Source organism: Vanacampus margaritifer, chromosome 11 (assembly GCF_051991255.1).
Source record: "Vanacampus margaritifer isolate UIUO_Vmar chromosome 11, RoL_Vmar_1.0, whole genome shotgun sequence".
NCBI lineage: Eukaryota > Metazoa > Chordata > Actinopteri > Syngnathiformes > Syngnathidae > Vanacampus > Vanacampus margaritifer.
Genome location: NC_135442.1, coordinates 12476550 through 12500500, shown reverse-complemented (window position 1 = coordinate 12500500; position 23951 = coordinate 12476550). Strand labels below are relative to the sequence as shown.

At 41.6% G+C, this 23951-nt stretch overlaps 1 protein-coding gene across 3 annotated transcripts in view; it reads right to left on the bottom strand.

The window, feature by feature from the left end:
* The window catches only part of igsf3 (immunoglobulin superfamily, member 3), a 106945-nt gene that overhangs the window by 26665 nt on the left and 56329 nt on the right, over positions 1-23951 (bottom strand). For all 3 annotated transcript variants that reach the window (XM_077579433.1, XM_077579435.1, XM_077579434.1), the window contains exons 4-7: positions 22629-23048; positions 14286-14672; positions 11840-12247; positions 4537-4962 (exon numbers count right to left, since the gene is read on the bottom strand). In XM_077579433.1, the coding sequence (XP_077435559.1) occupies positions 4537-4962; positions 11840-12247; positions 14286-14672; positions 22629-23048 (1641 nt within the window). The remainder of the gene's footprint in view (positions 1-4536; positions 4963-11839; positions 12248-14285; positions 14673-22628; positions 23049-23951) is intronic.

The following is a 23951-nucleotide window of genomic DNA, read 5'->3' as shown; positions in this document are numbered from 1 at the left end:
GACATTTTATGTGATTTTCTGCTTTCCTTCTTTTGTTTTTGAACGTTTTATGGCTACTTTTTGTAAGAAGAAAAAATTCAGCCTTTTTATTCAATTCTCTGCTATTTTTGGCAATTCCAAAACATGTTTTGGTCATTTTCTGCATTTCCTCTTCCTCCTAAACATTTTATGGTTAGTTTTGGGAGATTTTTTATTTTATTATTATTTTTTTGCCTCTTTATTTCTGACAGCTTACAAATTTGGACTCTGACATTTTTTAAAAATGTTTTATTATTAATTTTCTTTTATCAAAATCATTCATTTGTAGAATATTTTGTCTAAACAATAAAAACATGTTAAAAAATATATTTTTTCTACAATTTTTTTTTAAAGAAATCCACAGGGAGGACTAAAGAACCAGATGTGGCTCCAGAGCCACAGGTTGCCGACCCCTGGATAGCCTGTAACCCCATGCATTTCATTTTGTGGCGTCTCAGCCTGAACACTAGAGAATACTGTACTCTGTAAAGGACTACATGAATAAGAGACGAAGAAAAACTGAGAAGTAGGTATATAGATGCCATGGTTTTTATAAAGTAAAAAGAAAGACATGATTGCTTCTTGAGCATACCACAAGTAATACAATTAAAATGTGGCAAGACAGAATGACAGCAAAGTTTAAAAAAAACAAATATGAGCATATTCTGTTTTTTGTGCACGATTACATGGCCATAATTGACTGAATGTTAACGTAGCCATTGTTGCCACCTGTTTTCCACTAAGCATCTCCACATGACTGACATGGCTCTTACCCACAAAATGTGTCAGGCTGGTGAAGAGGTATCATTGTGTAGTAATCATTGTGCATTTTTATGCCTACTGTACACACATTTTCAGAAATGGATACGTAATCAAAGCTCAACTATTTATAGACAAGATACGAAAAAGTACAATTTAATTAATAATAAAAGGTCCCCTTTAAATCGAAGTCATTAGCAGAATGAAGCACCGGGAAGCTGGCACAAAGAATTCCACCCCTGCGTCACTGGGAATCAGGGGTGAAGCGGGTTTGCTGCGAAAATGCAAAGCAAGCAGAGGAAAAGCTCTCAGAGGCACATGACGAGGAAGACGCGCGAGCCTGGCCGTTCATGCGAGAGCGCCGATGTATACGAGCACATGTCGACGCGTGCTCCGCGCGGGCCAGGCGGCTCATGCATATTGAGTGGGTACCGAGGGAAGCGTGATTTAGAGTCGCTCAATTATGTATCTGGTCAGTTGCTGTGCATGCTCACACCTTATTTCACACACAGCCTTTGTGAGGGGCGCAGGACTCAGGCCTGATTGGCTAGCACTCGGGGAAAATACAGAGGAAGTGGAAACAAATCATCTGTATGAATGAAGGTCCCCGGACGTGAAGGACGCGGCGTGGCAAGGACTGAGTGTCGCCTCTTTTCTCGTACTATGAAGGAATTTGCAGCACCAAGTACACAATGATTGCTTTGTCACAGTTGCTGCCGACTGCCACTTGACAACTTATCACATGATCATTGTCACGGATGGAATAGCAGCGTGGCGGTTGACCAATTTAGCTAAAAAGAAAAAAAGAAGTCAGAAGAGGACCTTGAATGCGTTCCCCTGCAGACAATGTGGGTTAAAGCAAAAGTAAAGTGCCCACTGGGGAAAGCAAATGAGCTTTCAGGATGATGAGGCGATTTTCAAATAACTCCTGAAGGGCCGCTGGACGCCGATGTCTTCTGTGTGGATGGCGAAGGTCACAACACAGACACAGTACTATCTCACAATGTCGTGCTCCGGCATGTGAGTGTGCGCGCCTCCTCATTTCTGTGTTTGTGTATGGGGATCGATACTGCGCAATGAGAGACGGTCAAGTCTGTTCATGTGACTACATTTCCCCGTCTCACTGTGAAAGACTTATTGATCGGCAAGTCTCTTCTTTGTTAGTACAAATGTTGCCTGCAGGCACTCTAAAGGACACTACCAAATCATAACATTATACATTCGTGCATTCTCATTGTCTAACTTTAAAACCACAAGATGGAATGTAAAGGGGCTCCTCAGTCCATGATGGGAGTTCCCGTGGCAGTGCTATAACCCAAATTTGCTCACATTAGTAAAGTCATAAATACAGTAAATATATGTAGGTATGTAACATTTTAGTCCATAGTGGTTAGAGTGTGCCTACTTGTGTTGCGTGATAGCGTATTCTCACTAGTTCTTTGCATGATGTTTGTCACCTCAAAAGACAGGACAGAGGATGCACTCTAGACTTTTCCGGCACCTAAAGAATCTATAAAATTAAAAAAATATTTATAAATGTTGTACAAGTAAGTGAAAATGATGCGAATACTTGTCGTTATTTTTTTGAACAGTTATAGTTTATAAACAACTTACAATCATTGGGTGTCATTAGGCTCCATATTAGGTACCGGTATGTTTAAGCTAGTGCCATACTTTTTAGTATGTCACCCATAACTATAAGCACAACCAATTACTGTGAAGTGGTGCGACACTTTGTCATAAGTGGTATGCAAATATTTTGCACTAACACCAAAAATCCGGAAAAATGTCGCACTGGGAGTCCGGCAAAGCTGCATGTTGACTTAGCCTACTTAGCTTGTCGCAGCAAGCACACCATGTTTGTTTAGAGTGTTGTGGCAAAACAAAGTCAAAAAGTCAGAAACACTTTACGAACTTACATTTCAGAAAACAAATTCACAAAAGGCAATACAAACATGAAAGTGTGGCTTGACAGAATATGGTAATGCGAGCACGACATTTTGAGAAGTGTTAATGGACGAAACATCACCATGTTCTTCATGAACAACAACTCGGAATGTTGGGAACTAAAGTCCGTATCTCACTTGAGTGGCGAAGACTTGCGAGGTGTGCAAACATAGAGAATGTTTTTTTTCGTGAGGGCTCAATCAATGGCGCAAACCGTCACAAAGATGCTCACCAACAGTTTTAATGGTTTATGTTGTCACCAACAACTGTTTACAGCCAATAAACTGTTGGTCAATGTCTGGCGAACGTCTGTGACGGTTTGAGACCTTAAACGAATCCTGCCGGAAAAACACTACGCGCTACGTGCACACACACTTGCAAGCCTTCGCTGCTCAGTCAGATACGACCTTATATGTTGGGTCAGTTGGAAATTGTTTACCTTTTGTTCATTTGTGTCCTGAAATGTAAATGTAATAAAGTTGTTAATTTGTTCCAATCCAATTGTTTTCATTTGGTTTTCTTCAATTGTAAATTGGTTTCATGCATGTAATACTGTTTTGGACTTAACGAAAACAGTATGAAATTTTGCGCATGTGCTTGAGAGGGAGGCATTACTATTCTAGTATGAGTGTTTTAAAAATAACATGTCTTAATCACACAAATTACTGAAATTGAAATTATTTTTATTATTTTTATCCTGTCGCTATGGGAGTTTATCTTTCCTTAGTAGAGTTTCGTAATAAATGTAACAATAATTGCTGATTTTTATTTTTTATTTTTTACCTGTTAGTGCCTCTACTTGAAAATACTAGTGCCATCTTGAGATACAAGTGACTGCCTTTGGAGTTTTTGGAGATAAAAAATCTCTCTTGGTCGATTTAAATTATGTTTATTTATAATATTTATACTAATTACAAATATATATCCGTGCGGCCTGATACCAAATGGCTTGTTGGTTGGGTACCACTTCTGAAAATGGATGGGTTGTTATGCCCTTTCATTGCCTCAATTCCTTGGTGATTGTGGCAAAATGTAGTGTTTAATGTAAGTGGATCTTGTAACAGGACATGCTGGATAATCTTCAACAAAATAGAGTGCCTTTCTTTTTGTGCAATTTCATTCATGTTTCCATTTTCTGGCAAAAACACATTACAATAAGCGCCACCAATTTGCCTTTCAGATGATTACTGATCATAATACATACAGCAACACTGACACACATGACTCATTCATTCTCCCACCAAATTGGGTCTTCAGGTACCACGGGGCCTTTTTCCCTTACCTGCATTATGAATTATGTATTGTGCTGTTGAGCCATACAAGACTGTGCTAAATTGGGCCGGTGTGTATCTATGTGCCAATTTGTTGTTTGACTTTAAGCCACTAATTGGGAGTGTGTGTGTGTTTGGCACAGAGGTCCAGTGCAGGTAGCGTGGACAGTTTAATGTCTCCACCGAGAAAAACACAAGTTCAAGGAGAGAAGGCTCGCTCTCTTTATCACACTTTCCCACTCTGACCCGACCGTCTCGGTTCCTCGCTTCCCGTCTTCCTGCCTTCTTTCCACTTTGTTCTTTCTTCCAGTGGGATCTTTAGCGATCCATTCGCCGAGCTCCATTAGGAGACCCCACCCTGACGCGAGCAGAAAATGCACGCGTCTGCACACACACACTCCAATTAGTTGCTAAACTAGAGACCAAGAGCAATTAGAGAATCGAGAAAGCGGACATCCTCTCAGCTCTGCAGCTCGCTCTCTCGCTCTCTGTTGTGATGTGTTCTCCAATCAGGGTGACAGGAATCTATGCAGCATTTTACCTGGTTGGAGGACGCTGATTCCCAGCAGGTTGGAAGTGCGGTTGGCCACTCGGCTCCAGCTGTTGTCGAAGTTTTTCCTCCAGAGAACAGCGGTGCACTGGTACTTGCCGGCTTCGTGGCGCCCCGCCCGCGTGACGGACAGACGGAAGTTGGTGTTGGAATGCGAGCGGTCCACGGTGGTGCGGGTGCCCAGGCCGAGCAGCTGCTCTCCCCACTGCAGCGTGCCCTCCCGGGTGAAAGTCACCAATTCCTTGAACTCGCCCTCGCCTTTATCGGAGGCCTCAGTGCCAGCCGGCATGAAGCGCCAGGTGACCGAGGTGGGGACGCGAGGGTTGTGGCGGGGCTTGACCAAGCACAGGAGGTCAAAGGATTCGCCGTAGGTTACAGACGGTGTCCGTGATGAAGCAGAGACCATGAAGGAGGATTCTAGTGGTGAGAGAGCAGAAGATAGGATAATGATTACAAACACAATCACACATACTTGAACCATAAACATAACCATAGTAGCACCATGATGAATGTGATGGTCAAAGAAGTGGATTGCCCTGACTGTTGTAAGTATATTCTGATATGCATCAACTGGAAAGGGGCGTGGATAATTGAGAGGCTGTTGGCAATGATTTCCCCATTCATTGACTAGTCATGTATGCCAGCAACATAGACTCGCCACACTTCCCTTTGTAACCACATGCCCATGTTTAAAAAGTCTGAACAATACTTATGAAACAATAAACTGTCAATGAAGTAGTTCCTCAAATAAAACAGTAGCCTATTAGTCTTCAGTGGCTGATTTTTTCAGACCTCTGAGGCGGGAGTTGAGATTGGTGGACAAGATCGGTTGTATTTTAAGGGATCAGCCAATCACCAATCCCCTAAAATAAGGACATGTTCAGGACATGTTTTAAAATACAAAGCTACCTTTATTAAAAAACAGAACATTTTGTTGTCAACAGACTTAGTTCAAATGTAAGAAAATAGGATAAAATGTTTTTTCCAAAGTGAAAGCAGTTATTTGTAAATGTCTATTCAAGATGACGATAATCGGTCTGCTTTCATAGATGACGAAAGAAATCTGAGAATAGTCACTATTGAGAGGCTGAAATTCTGGGAATTTTAGGTCTCTAAATCATTACTCAATTATCCATCCATCCATCCATCTTCTTTACCGCTTATTCCTCACAAGGGTCGCGGGGGTGCTGGAGCCAATCCCAGCTGGATACGGGCAGTAGGTGGGGTACACCCTGAACTGGTTGCCAGCCAATCCAGGGCATACACAGACAAACAACCAGTCACACCCACAATCATACCTAGTAACAATTTAGAGTATTCAATTAACCTGCCATGCATGTCTTTGGAATGTGGGAGGAAACCGGAGTACTTGGAAAAACCCACGCAGGCACGGGGAGAATATGCAAACTCCACCCAGGAAGGCTGAAGCCCAGACTCGATCTCACGTCCTCTGCACTGGGAGGCAAACATGCTAACCACCAGTCATCCGCCATGCAGGCTTAATTATCAAATATAATTGATTAAACTGATAATCGATTAGTTGTCGATTAGTTAAGAATCAAAGAAGAATCTATCAAAGAGAATAGCGATGAAAATATAAATCACACCCACCCAAACCATTCCTATTGCACTTTTCCTGATTTGGGTCATGGATTAGCTGGAGCCTCTCAGCTGACTTTGAGCGAGAGGCGGGATACGCCCTAAAATGGTCATAAGCCAATTACAGGGCAAATATAGACATTCATAAGCATTCACACTAAGTGTGTTTTTGGATTGTGGGTGTTAGCTAGATACCTGGAGAAAATCCACCTGGAAAAAATCCACACAAACATGGAGAAACTCATGGGCCAAGATTCAAGGGTTCTTGAGGGTCTTTCATAAGTGCACTGGGTTCATACAGACTTAAGCACTACTTCATCTGCCATCAACATTTTCTCTAGCATTGTGGTGCAGCATGCACAGGATCTACGAGAAGACGTCATTTACTGCACATTTACGCATGTGTGTCAGTATCTGTGTGTGTATGATTCTTTCACAGCGAGAGCGTGCCTCAAAATTAAGAGCAATGCAAAGAAAACACAAGGGAGAGATTTCTTTTAAGCACCGGTGTTCAATCTCCGCCCATCTCGCCGCCAAGTGGAAACTGTCCTCATTAGGCAAAAACGTTCTATCATCACAATACATTGTGGTCAAAATACACCTGCGGGAGGCGTGGGATATAGATCCTCAAACCGTCTGCCGTGATGTTTGTGAAACGTCAATGATGAAGCGCTAAGTAAACAACAAAACATTTTGAGGAAATATGACTATTTTAAGATTTCTTCCTCGTCTTGCTTTTCTCCAGTCCCGCATCTCTTTCTCTGACAGCCATCCTTCCATTGTCCTTCAGGGGAGTATAATCAATGGCTTGCTTCAGTTCGGTCCACTTAACCACCGCGGCAGAGGCTGCCTGCGGGTCTTCATTTTCTCACTGACAAAAACCTGGGCTGCTCTTTTCACTGAAAGGGAAATATTTCACAGCATAAAATGTGGCTAGCCTATGTGTAAAAATACGCCAGTCTGTCATTGACATTAGCCACTAGCCCTTAACTTCCAATTGTTACTGGTTATTAACGTCATGTCTTATTTTATTTTGTTTTACTTGTACACTTGCCTGACAAAGTGAAAAAAATGCTATTTTAACATTGTAATACTGTTTTACAAAGGTTAATACTACAACACGGCATGGCTCGGGCGGTAGACTGCTTGTGTCCAACTGGTTGTAGGTTCTATTCTGAGCCGCTGTGATCATGCTGACGTGTCTTTAAGCACAACACTCAACACTCAGCTGCTCCCGAAGCTGCATCAACAGTAGGTGAATGAGGAGAGTGTTACACAAGTGAAAGCCCATTTGCCATAATGATATTGCAGGGATACCATAGGAGTATGTGAGCATTTTTACTTTGTTAAAGAACCAGCACATTTATCAAGCAATTTTGACTTTGAATTAAAGACCCTTTGAAGTGGATTCAAGATTTACTTCTAAATAAATGATAAATATTCGAAGATCATGGCTGAAAAACTTGCAAAGACTAAGAACTACGGAATTCTCAATTGTGGAGATATACAGCGTAAAACTGCATTTCACCATTTTACAATTGATTTGGAAGCCTCATTTTATATACATGGCAATTTAACCATTCAAATTTGGCAGGGTTCTTAACACTCTTTCTGTGGTATATCAAATTTACAAGACATTTAACAGACATTTAAATATTTTATAAACATTTACCATTCAAAATTACGAAATTTCATCAATTAGAAATTTTGAATTGTTGAATACGCCTGTAAACAAAGTATCATATTGGATGACACCATTTTCAATGAAAATGTATAAGAAATTGTTGAAAATAGCTTGCGCTCTTTGATGATATAATGTTAATAGTTGAGCAAACATGCTGTTTTTGGGGTCTCCTGAAAAGTGGTGTTTTTGGAGGTACAAGATGTTTTCTTTCTACTTCTACTTTTGTCACAAATCTATGCGTTTATATTGTTCAGTCCCAACATGTTTGTTATTTCTACAGATCATTGACCAATCTTTTTGGCGATGCAATATTAAATGTTTAACAAACATGCGGTTTGTTTGTTTTCCAAAAAAGAGCTAATTTTTTAGATGGGAAGATTCTGCCCAAGGCCGGCGATTGTTTTTAAATTAATGTCTTACTTTATTTGGTTGTTTCAAACTAAAATCTATTTATTCAACAAGTTTCACCAAGGTCTGAACCATGGACTCATTTGGGCTGAACTGCTTGTCGATTAATGTTAGCGAAATTCGAATGGGTGATTTTCCTTTTGTAACATTAGAATGAAAAGCTACAGTAAACTTGTACATCACATTATTGATCATTTATTAAGAATGCACTAAACTGTATATCAACGGCGATGTTAACAGTCTAGCGGTTAAGAAATATGATACATTGAGAAGAGTATGGACCATACACTACATTTGAAATAGCTTAAAGGAAAAACTAAATTAAATACGTAACTTGAGTCAGGTCATTTCCTATGAAAAATACAGCCTTACATTTTAAACCAATCAGAAAGAAGAACGTGAGCTACTGTGCCATGCAGCCTTGTCTTGACTGTGACAAACAAATGAAAAGAGTAAGTTTCCCAGAGGACGTCGTTCTAGGATGCCCTCCAGGGTTTTGTTAGCAGGCAGCAGGAGTCCATTAGGAGGCTATGAATTCAATTAGCTTACAGTGACCATATATAATATCTGGAGCATTAGGCTGTCAATCGATTCAAAGGGCAGGTCATAGTAGAGCCCATTCTGTGCCCAGTACGCCGCCAGAGAAAATTACTTTTGTGTGTGTGTGTGTGTGTGTGGGTGTGGACAAAACCAGCAAGCCTTACACCAAAACAGAAAAAAATAACAGGTCTATACATAAGAGATAGGATTCATTAATGCTTTTGAGTGAGAAACCCTCTGACCAAAAGAAACAGAAGATAAAGTTCAACACAAAATGAGTGCTGCACAACAACACACAACTTTCATCTACAAACACAGACAAGAAAAACCGAGAGAGACAAGAACCTTTTGACTTGTTTGCTCCAATCTGCATAACACGCCTCTTGTTCCTCAAATTAACATCTCTGCCTGAAGATAACAAATAACCACTTAAAAACGGACATCTCCTCTTTGTAGCAAGTTAATCCCTGTGTGTGTGTGCGCGCGTATTGAGCTCCTCTGCTCTTGACCTGCCAGCTGCTCACTGTTTCGCTCCAGTGATCTTCTCAGCCTGTACTCAAAATGTTCTGCTTAACTCTGCGCTGACTGAGGGCAGACCCATACACTGTGAAACGCATCGGTGCTGAATTTCTATTCTAATAAATCCAGCTAATCTGTGTGTGTGTGTGTGTGTGTGTGTGTGTGTGTGTGTGTGTGTGTGTGTGTGTGTGTGTGTGCGTGAGTGTGCACGCGCGCGAGCATAATGATTGTCACCGCAGCACGTAACACTTGACGTGTGGCAGGTGGTGTGAGAATGTGTCCTAATAGTTCTTTACCCCCCGGCAGAACATGAATAAACCATGGAGTATTCTTCGACTGGCTATGGACATAAGTAATGGGACACGTGACCATTACGCCTACAGTAAATGAAAACTGAGGAAAATGTGCTATTGGAACAGGTTGCACTCTTCTGGGAAGACTTTCTACAAGACTTTGGAGTGTGTCCATAAGGCTTTAAAACCCCCAGCTCACAATCTCTCTTCTCGTCCAAGATATTTGATGAGGTTGAGGTTTTTACGCTGGGCTGACCAAACTCATCCAAGCATGTCTTGACAGACCAACCTTTGTACGCTGAGAACTTATTCTGTGCGACCTGTGATTAAGTTACTGATCAACAAATCAAGTCTTGTCAACGTGCATGTGGTTCACCATGATTTGGACCCTGATCTACGTAGAGACAGGGTTATGATAGCATTTTAAATAACATAATTGGGACCAGAAATACACAGTAAGGCTGAATAATTTTAGGAAAGTAATGAATTGCGATTTTTCCGACAGATAATGCAATTGTAATTTAATTCATGATTTTCTTCAAATCAAGCTTCAGTGCAATTATTCACTATGTACAGTAACATTTACAAACGTGACAGATAATTAGAATTAGTCCAGTAATGTACAGAGACCAACAAGGCCGCGGGAGGGTCATAGCTGCGTAAATATGCAATTTATCTGTAATACTGTAGTGTATGTAAAAAATATTTTTAACAAAAAAATGTTTAAATTTAGAATGTATAGTACATATATTATATTGTATATATATTTATTTATACATAAATATAACATTATATGTAAAAAAAAAAAATCTTTATTTATGGGCAGACTTAACTGCTTCAAACAGAAACTGAGGTCTTAGGAATATGGCCTGAAAATCATATTCAATTGAAAGTCTTCATAATCATAAAATCATAATGGCGGTACATTTGAATGGGTTATTTAGAATTTTCCTGTTAAAATATATTTATTCTTCTCTCGGCTTATTTTCATTCCAATTCTAGGTTTTCATGTAAACATGTCAGATTTTTCTTTTACAGTATGTAATGAAATCCATTTAGCAAATAAAACTATACTGTAGTCCCTTATTAGCAAGCTAAATTGAGTAAAAATATATACACACCGGTAAATAGCAAGAGTAATTTTGAGACTTAGCAATCCCCAAACTCCTCTATGGTGCAAAATAGTGCAAACAAACACAAATAACATGACTGATATGATAAATATTTAATATACTTTTGGCTTATAAGCTCCTCGTCATGGCTGATGTCAGCCGTAACTGATTAATTTCTGTTATTCAAGTGTGTGCTCGCGTAGAGTATTATTTTAATCGCTAGATACCTTTTAATTGTGAAGCTAATTTGCTTTTCGTAGCTGGTTGCTCTCTGCCCTAATGTGATTCCAGCCAGTCATCCCAATTTTTGCAACTCTGCATTTTACTTTAGTTTAGCGATTAGCATTAGCATCTTTATCTTCTGATGTTTCTTCTACTTGCTTGGTATGTTGCATGCTTCGCTATCCCACGTCTGCCTTTTGTTATAGTGATACTGTTAGAAGTTTATCTTACACAGTGGTAAGGATTGTAGTTACTTTTGGGGCAAGTTAGCTTAGTGACTAGCTTTTGTGAGCAGCGGGGAAAACTGGGCCACAATTCTTTTTTTGTTTTCAATTTGGAGCTGATTGGTTAGCGTGACCTAGGATTCCAGCTCAGGGGGCGAATATGCTCTGTTAGCCAGTGTATCTAGTTCCACATTTGTAGGTACCAAAAACACAATGATTGAAACTGAATATGCAGGAAGTTCGCCAAAAAGTGGTACAGTTTAATGACATATCATTAAATAGGCTGTAGTGGGCCCAGCTGTAGCTGTTGTTTACAATAACACTACTACTGATAAAATAACAAAAGTCTACCAAGTTGCATGGGACACAGCTTACTTTATTTTACTAGCTCTAGCCCGTTAGGTTTATTAGCATGGAAAAGATTGCATTTGAAGCATAAAAGTTAATGATTGACAAGTCTCTGTGAACCAATCAACAGACATTACTGTGTCTTGCTCCATCTAGTAGATACCGTAACACTACACCACAATATAGAGTTGCCATGTAGTGGAGTGGAACTCAACTATTTTGGCATTCTTCACAACTTTTGATACTTGAAATAAACACAAATTTGAACTGAACTTGATGGAAAGCTCAGTTGTGCAGCAATGCACAACCACATGCCTCTTCTAGCAGTTCACACTTAAAACTCACCGACAGTCTTGACGGTGACAGTCTTCGTGTCTGACTTCTCTCCGATCTGCTCCCAGCTGAGTTCCGGTTCAGTGCCGCTTTGAAACCACTCGGTTGCAGTGCAGCTGTACTGCCCCTCATCCTCGGGCAAGACATTATAGATGGAGAGCAAGAAGGTGTCAGCCCGCGACCTCTCCACTCGTATCTCGCCGTAGCCGGAGCGATCCCTGTAGGCATCGCTGTGCCGAACGGTGCCGTCTCTGTCCAAAGAGGCCAACCTCTGGGCTGCTTCGTTGCCCTGCTTGTCCGTCCACTGCCAGACAACAGACAGAGGGCCTGTGGTGGACTGCACCAAGCAGGTCAACTGCATCACGTTGCCCTCCAGAACCTCAGAGGGGTTGCTAGACAACGAGACGGTGATGTTGCTCTCTGTAAGCAAAGCAGAAAACACTACAAAGGTCAGTAAGTGATGATATGAAGTCCTTCATTTTGAAAAATCCTTTCCCACAAAAGACAACAGGAATCACACATTCAGTATTAAAACATCCAAGAGAACATGAGCCCAGGGGCAATGCAACAGATTACAGCGCCTGTTCCCTGGAGTATAAGACCGTCCTGTGCAAAGTGTTTGCCTGTGTACGTGAGAGGTTGACATTGCGGGTTCGCTTCTGGCCCGAGGCGCATCACAGCGACAGCTAGACAAGCAAGCCCTAGCGGGTCTGGGTTTGTGTATGGGATGGGGATGTTAGACTTTCGGAACCCGCAGTAGTTTATTCACTGAGCTAAGAAGGATTGGCTCACAAGAGGCAGATGAAGAGGAGGGTAAGAAGTCCTTCCAGGCTCTCTGGCTTGCTTTTCCCGCTTTACGACAACCTCATCACTTCAAAAACATCACAAAGCTCCAGTTAACCCAAAAACTAAAGTGATGTCGCTGAAGGTTTTTTCCCCTCGAGCCAAACTCTGTTCTTCCTCCCTAATAAACAAGAACCATGTATGAATATGGATTGCGTTAGCCTCTTCTATCACACACTCAAACCTATAAAAAAAATGTTCATCCTTTTTCATATTCACTATAACACTTTCATACCTGAGATGACTCTACAAAAACACACGGACTGTGGCAGTACAGCACATGGAGATGAACATGGAATTTTCAGTTGTTTTCTAGAACTCTGTATTTCTGTTAGAAGTCTTGCTTCCTGTACAAGTCGATCTTCAAACTTGAGCTCCCCTTTCTTTCTTTAGCTTCATTTGCAGGTACAGTGTGGTTTAATTTTGTTATGCATTTTACAGCATTCACAAAATATCTGAGCAATCAGTCCCACTTTGCAGTACCGCTTAGTTATGTTCTTTGATTTAATAGCAAAATGTGCTGGTATACCACATGGAGCATCATCCATGCTTAGCCTGAAGTGTTCTCCTGACACAAACTGTGGCAAGCTGAACCTTGTTAGAAACATGGCTTTTGCATTGACTTAATGTGACCCCATCACATCTGGGTAGTGACTTTCACCCAGTTGGCGATTTAGAGTCATGCAGTACAATTTCAAACGAGTGTGTGAACATGAGATGGGAGCTGGAGCATAACAACTGCTGCCTCAGCCTTAACTGCTTGCCTTTCTCGATCCAGGTTTTCCTTGACTTGTGCAAACCAAATAAACATCCTTTATAAGGCATTAAGGTCTTTGTCGGAAAAACTAATTCAACTATAAAAGGAGTTTCCCTGGAGACTCCCGCTGGCTTGGGGCCATTTTTTTGTGCTCATTTAGCAGGAGGCCCGTTTAAAGGTCAGGTTAGGCTGCCTGGTGTTAGCCGCTTGAGAGGAGACTTTGTGGTGCAGATAAAAAAAACCAACAACAATTTAAGTGCCGGTAGCAGCTGGCTACACACGCTGCCCCAGCCCAGAGAGACTCCGATGTCAAAACAGACAGGGAGGATGAAGCAGATGACCCCGCCTGCCTGTGTGTATGGCAGAAAGTAAATTTGCATTGATCAGCTGTAAGCCTGACTGAACCAGCCATGCATCCGAAAAGGACAGCTCATCATCCGGCCTGGGGAACCTCTCGGCGGACACAGAAGTGATGCGTCTTTCTTTGGGTCTTTTATTTCTTTGTAGTCTTATTTCATGGCTGTTAGTTCAACCTCTGTAAGTCTAGACTCTGCAGCTCTCCATTATCCTGGTGTACCCCTCCCCCACCACTCTTTATGGGAAGGACCCATAATTCTACATTACAATTCTTTAGCAATCCACTCAAAGGGAAAATACATTAGGAATAAGAGGAGCATTATCTGATCTCTACTTACTCACAGATAACAATAGAGGCTATCTGTCATGGCACAAGGAGAGAGGTGGGGACATTCAATACCACTAAAACTGCTCTTATGAATAGCTCATGATTCTTAGTGTAATTGACAAGTAAGGACAGAACAACTAAGCCAGTGGCCTCGCGACCGGATTATTACTCACGGAGCGGCTGCACTGTGATCTGAACGTTGCGGGAGCGCTTGCTGCGGTCGATGAAGTCTCCCGTGGGTGTCTTTTCCCGCTCCGTCACGCGGCAGATGTATTTGCCGGCGTCGTCAGGGCGTAGGCGCTGCAGCTTGAGCAGGTGCACGTTGGGGCTCTCTTTGCGCACCGTCATGTGGCCGGCAGCTTCGCGGGCCACGTAGTCCTGGCCCAGGACGGGCACGGCGCCGGGGCCCACCACGGCCACCGGTGAGCTGCTGAAGACCCACGACACCGAGAAAAATCGCTCGGGGACGTTCTGCGCCTCAATGGTGCAGCGGAGCTCCAGCGGCTCACCGGCCGTGAAGGACCGTCGCTCCGTGCTCACCTGGATGCTGAAGTCACGATCTAAAAAAGAAGCAGAAAGCCGATGTTGGCTGTAAAGCGAGGGATAGGGACCGAGATGGACTACGAATAGCAAAAATAAATAAAAAAATACGCACAGGAAATTAGTGATAGACCAATATGTTTTTTTAAAACGATAATAATCGATAACGATTATTAGTAGTCAAGGAGACCAATAACCGATATTTCAAGCCGATATTCATTTGCAGTAAAAAAGAGAATATTAGCGTTAACATTTTTTTTTTCCAAAAAGGGCTGAGTCATCAGTATGTGTTCAGCTAAATTAAAAACTACCAAGTAAATTGTTCCCTAAAGTTTTCAACTGTAAATAAAGTTTTCAAACATTTCAACACAATTTCCTGAAGTGCAGGGAGTTCCCAGTGTCAGCATATTTTTTTTTTTTAATTAATTGGAAATTTAAATAAATCCATAAATGAAAAGTTTCCTGTATCTCACTGAGCGACAAATGCATGTGAATGTAGGTGATTTGGGGATTTTGTCAGGGTGCATAAAGGTTTCAAAAGATCTTCGCAGACAGTAAAAAAAATGTCTGAATATGTTCGAAATTTCTTTGCAACAAGTAAAAACTGAACATCTTAAATTTCCACATGAAAATCCAAAATTTCGCTACGTTTGCAAGCATTCACCGCTCAGTGAGATGCGAGCTTTATCGGCCTTCAGATTTGTGGTCTATCCCTACCGGAAATTTGCTGATGCTGATCTGAAGTAAGTCAATGTAAGCTTGACATTATTTAAATTCACCAATTGGTGACCTATACACACCCACGTCTGCCCAAGCAACATAAATAAACACATTAAAAACACCCGCTGTGAATCTAAACTACAGCAAAAGCATAGACCATTAAATCCTAAATGTGCTACACTAGAGGTGTGTCTGTCATCCACGCAGTGGAGTAATGCATTCAAATGATCGCCCACGCAAGTAAATGGTATGTAACATTTAATATTTGTATTATTCATGCTGTTTGCTTTTGTGTTGTCCAGTGTTGACGCTTAACAAGTTGCTTACTGCTGGGTTGTCTTGTGTGTTCTATCCCAGTATATCAATGCCATGCAGTCTGCTGGCCCAACTACAAGAAGCACTGACCTATATTTACAACTTAGATGAACTGTATTTATTTAATTCTAATTGTTTATTATTTGCATTTCAAAGTATGTATCTGGGGTGTGAAGTTTGTACTCGTCAGATTTCAGCTTCTATGTGTTGCCATGTAAACGTAATTTGCCAATGGTCTTCAGAATTCACTGTGGTGACTCATCACACACACACATCGTATTAATGAAGGTTTCTTTCTTTTTAACCAATCAGATTTTAGATTGAACATTAAGCACGTTGATAGGCACAGAGTGACATCGGCATTTTTCTGTCCTCTGATTGATTGATGGGAGCTGCTCAAAATAATCTGATTTATAATTACGTGTATTGGATTAAGAGAGGACAAACGTCGGACATTAAAAAAAATAAATAATAATTTTTTTCATATTTTTCTATTTACGTGATTATATGCTATTTATGGCACATTTGTTTTGGTCATTTTATCAATGCACCTTTACTCTATTATGCACTAAGCATTAAAACAATATCCAAAGTGTTTCCAGCCCAGTGATTTTACACTTAACTCATCCAAGCACGCCTTTATGGACCTTGTTTTGTGCTCTTCTTCCCTACACAAAATGTCTTGTCATGGCAATTAGTTCTACCTATTATTATTTTGAAGTATGTCCCAATACTCTGCCCCATATAGTATTATATGCAGTACATAATGGCTTGCTACATGTCGCTATTAACCCCCCTGCCTCTCGTCTGTGTGCTCCCCTGCATCACAACAGCATACCCGACAGGAAGGCTTCGAACATTTCCACACTAGAGTGTTTGCCAGGAACCGCGTTCGCCGTTCGTCGTCGTAATTACAGCTGGAGGCTACCGCCAACACCGAGAGGCAAAGCAGCCGTTTCCGACACGAAGCCTAGCGCGCTCATCATCTGCAAATTAATACAGCAAATAAACCCAGCGCACACCCACTTGCCCCCACACACACACTCCCACAATCACACACTGAGAGAAAGTGAGCGTAATTTGGGTAAGTGGAAGCGGAGTGAGCACCACCAACTTTGCTGTGTGTGAGCAGAAGGAAGAAGAGGAGGAGGAAGAGAGCGCTTGACTCCCTGTCACACTAGCAAGCGAGAATTCTAATTAGGTTTATTTTTTATTGCTGGGGTGAAAGCGAAGAGGAGGGGAGGGCGAGCGGAGCACTCTGACAAATCAGCGTTTTTTGTGTGTGTGTTTTTTTTTTTATCCCAACGCCGCACGGCGTGACCTCAACCTTTCCTCCTTTCTATTCTCTTGGCATCTTCTCTGTGGCTGCAACTGACACAATTTTAGTGTCATCTTGTGCCCCAAGAATCCCCTTAATATTCTATCCTCCTCACTTTAGTATTCAGCCTCTGCACCCAAAACTGTGGAGAGCACAGTCTTCCAGTGTTTGACAATATTGTGTCTCCATTCTTTAGCTAGAGGCTCTGAACAGTTTTTGGGAATATGGACAAAGCCCTCATGGGTGGACTTTTGAGTCCTTCTTAATTAACGTGCATCCACTGTATTGTCATACTAGGGCTAGGCATTTGACTAGGTTTCTTTAATAGACGAAGGGAAAAGGAACAAATAATTGATTACTGGGGTACTCGGTTTATGATGGCAACTAACGGTCCAAAATACTAGTTCGCACATTGACATAAGTTACTGCCACACTTGCTGCTTTTCATTTGGTTGTTTTTAACTATGAAATAGAAGTGTTTTTTTCACACAAATATTTAAAATGTAATGAAATATAAATAAATTAAACATAAATATTTGTACTCATCTAACTTCACTATCTCAAACCAAGGCAAAAATGCGGTTGTTCTTCGTCAGCCAAGATATTACTTACAGGCTGCTTCTGTGCAAATGCATTTCAGGGTTTCCTGCCAGGATTTTCTTCAGACATCTTTTTTTTGTCCTTAAAAGTAAGTTATTATTTCTCATAATGGAGGGTTTATCACTGTTAAGTGATAACTAAGACTAAAGACAGCTCTTTAATTATTATTACTTTTAAATTATTGTATTTAAGATGGGTAACGCTCACCAGTGTGAGGCCATATATTTTCGATAATGCTTGACCTCACTAGGGCTACGGGTGAGCTGAAACCTACTCCTGCTGACTCTGGCCGAGAGGTAGGCTACACCCTTGACTGGTCATTCATAGGCAAACACCATTTACTCATACATTCCCACCTATGGACAAATTTGAGTTTTCACTCTAAAAACAGTTGGGTCAAAAATAACCCAAAATGTGTCAAAAAAGGGACCAACCTAACTTTTCTTGGGTTATTCAGTTAAGCTGAAATGTTGGGTCAGATGAATAACCTAAAAAATGGGGCTACTTTGTGGTTTATTCATTTGATTTGACCCAACTTCTTGGGTTAAATAACTCAACTTTTTGGGTTAAATAGCAAAAATTTGGGTCGGTTCATTTTTGTCCAAATTCAATTGGGTTAAGTCAAATGAATTAAAAATGTTAGGTCAAATGAAATAACCCATAAAACAACCCTAAAAATTGGTTACTTTGTGGGTTAGTAATTTAATTTGACCCAAACGTTTGGGGTTAAATACTTTAACGAAAAGTTGGGTCGGTTAACCTTTGACCCAATTTAATCAGGTTATTCAATTAACCCCAAAAGTTGGGTCTAATAAGTCACAAAATGAATCATATAATGGTGTGGCTTTGCAGGTAATAATTGTAATAACTCAAAACTCAGACCCAATTTGGGTTATTTTTATATACTGTGTTGATTTAAACTAATATGCCTGTTTTTTGAATGTGAGAGGAAGCCAGAGACAATGCAGAAAACTCATGTAATTGTAATTCTTTAAGTTCAATAAATATATCATTAGTCATATCCCTTGTGAGAATACTGTTCTTATGCAATAAGTGATATAACAAATCTAACGTGTGATGTGCTGCAAACTGAGCCGCCATGATATCACGTCACTTGCAGATTGATTGTTGAACGTGAATAAATAACAGTAATCATCTGCATATATTACGATGTCAGAGCCCCTCTCATCGGACCCAAATCTTTTGTGTAGACACTAATCAAGAGGGGATGATGTATACTGATACGACAACTAAGGAATGATGACGGCTCACTATTCATCTTGGCACTTTGTGTTCTGCCTTCCTGATGAGAGCAATCAAGTTTGGATTCATTGTGGTACTTCATACTTTCAGAATTTCCTTTACATTTGTTATAATGACTTTGGACGAAAGCCAACAGCAGCGACAGGGTTTATGTTTTCCCATTTTCAGCCATGCGTCCACAAATGTTACAGTGATGCGGCTTTACCGAATACAATCGATCAATGAACGGACAGCGGCAGCTAATAAAAAATTCATCGAGCTTTCACATGAAGGGCATTGGCTCGACATGCTTGGAACACACATTGAAATAGTACCTGGAAACCGGCTTTTGCCAGCGGAAAAGCCCTTTCAAATGTCCCCATCCGTGGAGGGGAGGGCTGGCCTGCCAAGAGTGGGGGGTTGCATCTTGCTCTAAGCTACGTTGGGGCCAAAAGCACAAACAGCAATCCATCTATCCATCCATTTTTTATGTAGCACTTAAGAGTTGAGAGGCCATCCACACCCTGGACTGACCACCACTCAATCCCATGGCACATACTGGATAGACAAGCAACCTTTCACACCGATGGATAATTCAACATCCATGTTTTCGGCATATGGGGAACAGTGCCTTGCTCAAGAGCACCTTGGCTGCAATTCCCTCTATTTATTTAAGATAAATATCAGCTAATTGATGACATTCCCACTATAATCTGTCATATTTACATGCAAACATCCATCTCCTGTCAAATGATGCAAATTCTTGGGAACAAAAAAGACCAAAAACAAAGATAGAATTTGTTAATGTGAAATAGTATTACATTTTTTTAAACTAACTAAATCTCATTTGATAGGCCAACAGATAGATGTAAGAATTTCTTTAACTTTCTATAAGCGATGCGGCAGAACTCCACTGCACACTTCCATTTATTATACAATACAATACATTCAGACTTTCCTCTTTATTTTCACCCACATCCTCTTACTGTAGCAACCTCTGTCTTCCTTGAATGACACTCGCTTTTATGGCTTTACAAAACTGATACAGTGCAACATTTTGTATCGGGAGCCTCAGATAAGCGAGTCGACACTTTAAATCGCCCTCCCACTTTCGATTGGGCCTGTTGTAATGGAAAGGTAGAGCGAGCCAGGCCACTCTGGAAGTTACAATGGAAAAGTGTCAGAATACGCTAAATGCTACACCACTGTGCTGCCCCAGACACAAACAGCAAATTAGTCTATCCATTCTCTATAGCCCTTCTCCTCATTAAGGTTGCAGATAAAATGGAGTTGTTCCCAGCTGACTTTTGCGTGAGAGGCTGGGAATACCCTGGACTAGTCAACGGTCAATCACAGGGTACCTATAGAAAAACAAGCATTGGCACTAGCAATCACACCTATTGATAATTTGGAGTGCTCAGTTGAACAAACGTGCAGGTTTTTGGAATGTGGGCAGAAGCTGGAGTCCTGGGAGAAAATGTAGAAGGGTTCAAACTGAAATTCTAACCCAGAACCTCTCAACTGTGAGGCAGATGTTCTAAAGTCAAAACCAAGACAGACAGAAAACCTAAAAGAAAGAAGTTTAAAAGTCTAAAGTGGACCAAAGAAGAAAGTATGAGAAAGTTGATTTAAAAAATAATAGTGGGGGTAAAAAGAAAAGTTCTTAAAAACAGAGAGTTAAAACAAGATTCTGTCCAAGGCTGGCGGCCTCTTTGATGCTGGCTGTGGCTGATTAGTTAGTGATGGGGCTGTCTTCGACTCCATCTTTTATGATGGGAGCTTAATGGAGGTGCTGTGCCCTGCTCTCAGTAACATCCTCCCTCTCCAGCTGTCAAATATGCATACGAGTTTGCCCCCAAAAAAGTTATGCAAGCTTCACCCTTGCCTGGCGGTAAGCAAACACAAAGAAATCCAAAAACCACACACATCAAGTTTGAGTGTGAACATTGGCACACCTCTGCTGTGTTTGCCGTCATGCAACAACACCTCCATCTATTATAGATTACAGGGAAGACGAAGAGTGACAAAGGGTTGAGAGAGGGGAACTCTTTGTGCCTTTTGTCTCCTCCCTGAAGTAGCAGGGAGTCATCTGCCAAACGTGCTCTACATCTCTGTTCCCGCTCTCCCGTCTCCACCAGTCAACGCTATCTGGGGCGCCATCAACTTGTATAGCTCCACAGCGGATGTGATACTTTATTGGAAAAGGCCAAAAATGAGTCTAATTTGAAGGGACTCACTTATAGAGACACCCAAGTCCGTGTTCAGGCTGGATAATGGCGCTAATGTCATCGCTGTTTACCAGCCAGACGTAAGGGCCTTTCCAAAAGGCGCACAAAGAATGACTTCTTCCGAGTGGGTGACGGCACAGCTCGAGTGATGGGGTGAGGAGGTCGAGTCGGGTGGGAAGTGCGGTCACGAGCCATAAAGCTGTCTTTGTGTCTGATCCATCAAGCACGGGGGTTGACTACTTATGAGATAATCATTGTGAGGCATATTTAGCAGACAGCCACGCCATAATGTTACTTGACCCGATGTCCTACACCTCCTTTCTGCCTCTTCCTCCTCCCCCTCTTTGTCATCTCCATTAGACAATCGACCAACCGGACTCGGAGTTGCCGACGGCCGGCACAGTTCCTCACGCTAATGCACTCAAGAAGAACAATGACTGGCGTGCCCGCAAGCAAGAGTTTTGCAATGGTTTCCCGAACTGGAAGCAACCCCTGCCTAGTTGTGGCTCGCTGTTCACAAATGCACCACTTAAAGGGGGAGCCAACTTTAAATATTTCTTGACAAGAATACGTTATATGTGACCTCACTGGTTTAAACATGACATTGTGATTAATATTACATTTGTGGAATATGAGTTATGCAGCAAAATCCAGATGTTTTTATCCATCTCAGGGGGGAGCTATTTTGCCCATTGCTGTCGACTTAAGATGACATCACAGTTGTTCAGGATCAGGCAACGACCCTGAAGCTAAGCTGTGATCACTCGTCAGCAAGTGGCAAAATGGTATATTAATGATATTAATAAAAACTGCTGGAGATTTGCTGCTTAACTCATATTACAATAATGTAATATTAAACAAAATACCGTATTTAGACTAGTGGGGCTGCATAGAACATATTATTGCCAAAAAAATCTTTTGGGTTGACTTCCCCTTTAAAATATTTTATGTGTTGCTACAAGATGCTGCCTAGCTAAAGATGTCCTAGCTAAAGAAGCAAGTTGGAGTGATTATCTCAACTGGTCTAGGTTCCCACAAAAGAAAGAGTAGACATTCTTGTTTCACTAGATTAGAAAAAAAAAAGTTTGTTACAGCCTTTTTCCATTTTGATGGTTGATTGTCTGGTCCATATTGAAGAGGAAATCTCAATAGTTTGGGTTTGAAATATATTTTTGATACCAGTAATATAACTTTTCTGACATTAAATATCCCTTAGTGCCTTTCAGATTGTACCTTAAGGTACACAAAAGGGCTCCCACTGCACTGCTACTTCTGACAGTGGGGAGACCGTATACACTGTAGACACCTGTTGTGCACACTCGCACCGTTTACAGCTATTTACACTATCATCGACTATGCGTTTAATGTTGCTCACCAAAGCGACACAAATGCATCAGTGGGAGGTCTGTGGAGGTTGAATAAGCCCTTTTTAGTGAGTTAATGAGCTTAGTGTGAGAGACTGATCAGCAATCAGAGGAAGCCGGCCCACATGTGCGATGTGCATCTGCTTCTTGACTCTTTGAAATCAAAGCTGCATCCTTTACTTCACTCACCGGTGGGCTGGATGCGGAGCGGGGTCTTGTCACTCTGTTTGCGGGTCATGGCAAACCAAGAACCGTCGGCATCCTGGATCCACTCCGCAGCCTGGCAGTAGAGCAGGCCCTGGTCCACCGGCTGCAGCTTGTGGATGGTCAGCCGGTAGGATGTGGCGCTGGTTTTGTCCAGTCGGAGGTCCCCCGCTGCCATCCTCTGGCGGTACGGACCCCCGGAGCGCAGGACAAAGTCCTTCGACAGGGTGAGCAGCTCCTGGGGCGGGGCGGATACGTCATCGGGCGCTTTGAGGTACCAGCCCACTGACAGGTGAGTGTGTTGCATTGTGGTCCGGGTAACTTCACAGGTCATCTGTAGTGTATCGCCTTCCACCTTGGACAGAGTCTGGGCTGGAGCTGATACTGCCAGCGAGTCGGCGATAACTGCAAGAAAATAAAAAAATGTAATCAGAGTTGGGGAAAACGTGCCATATGGATAAGATGCACAATATATGAGAGAACTAAATAACTGAGCTGGCACAAACTAAGACCAGGGCTCAATAGGATGATGGTGTAAAGAGAGGGCCGAACAAGCATGAAAGAAAACAGTGCAATCCTAAACTACAATAGACTTCAATAGATAGGACTTCCATCAGACTAGTTAGACTGAGCACATCCTGGCTGCGTGAGCAAGAGGTAGGGTACACCCTGGATTGGTTACCAGTCAGGGCACATATAGACTGTAATTTGTCCTAATGTTAGAGCCACTACAAAGCAGATCTACTACAAAGCAAAACGAGCGCAAACAAACATCATTAGCTAATTTCACATAGCCTAGCACCACTAGTCATAATGTATTGCACTGCCTCCGCAAAGGATAGACAGGTGCCGGTGCACTTTCATTCACTGGTCCACACTGCACAGGACAAGAACTAACAACAGCCAAACTCTACTCGCACTCGCTGACTCACACACTCAAAAGTCGCAGATAGTACAGTGCAGAATGTCAAGATGGTAACCCCAAGTGGATAACAATAATACCTCCACATAGGGCTGGGCAATGAATTGAATTAATTTGATACATCGTCATTTTTAAAATTGAATTGTTGAAAATTTGCAAAATCGAGTTCTGTCTTATGGATTGTTCACTCGCAGCCATTTTCACTGAAGCTACCCCCTTCACTCCCGGCTGTTTTACTGGATTTTGACAGATTTTGCAAGGTCCACAGAATATTCTGTTCTATTGCTATAAAAGACATGAAACCTACCAAAAGAAAGATAAGAGTCTCTTCTTTCATTAGGAAAAAAAAGTATATTTGTATCTGTTTCCGTTTTGCAGCAATTAGC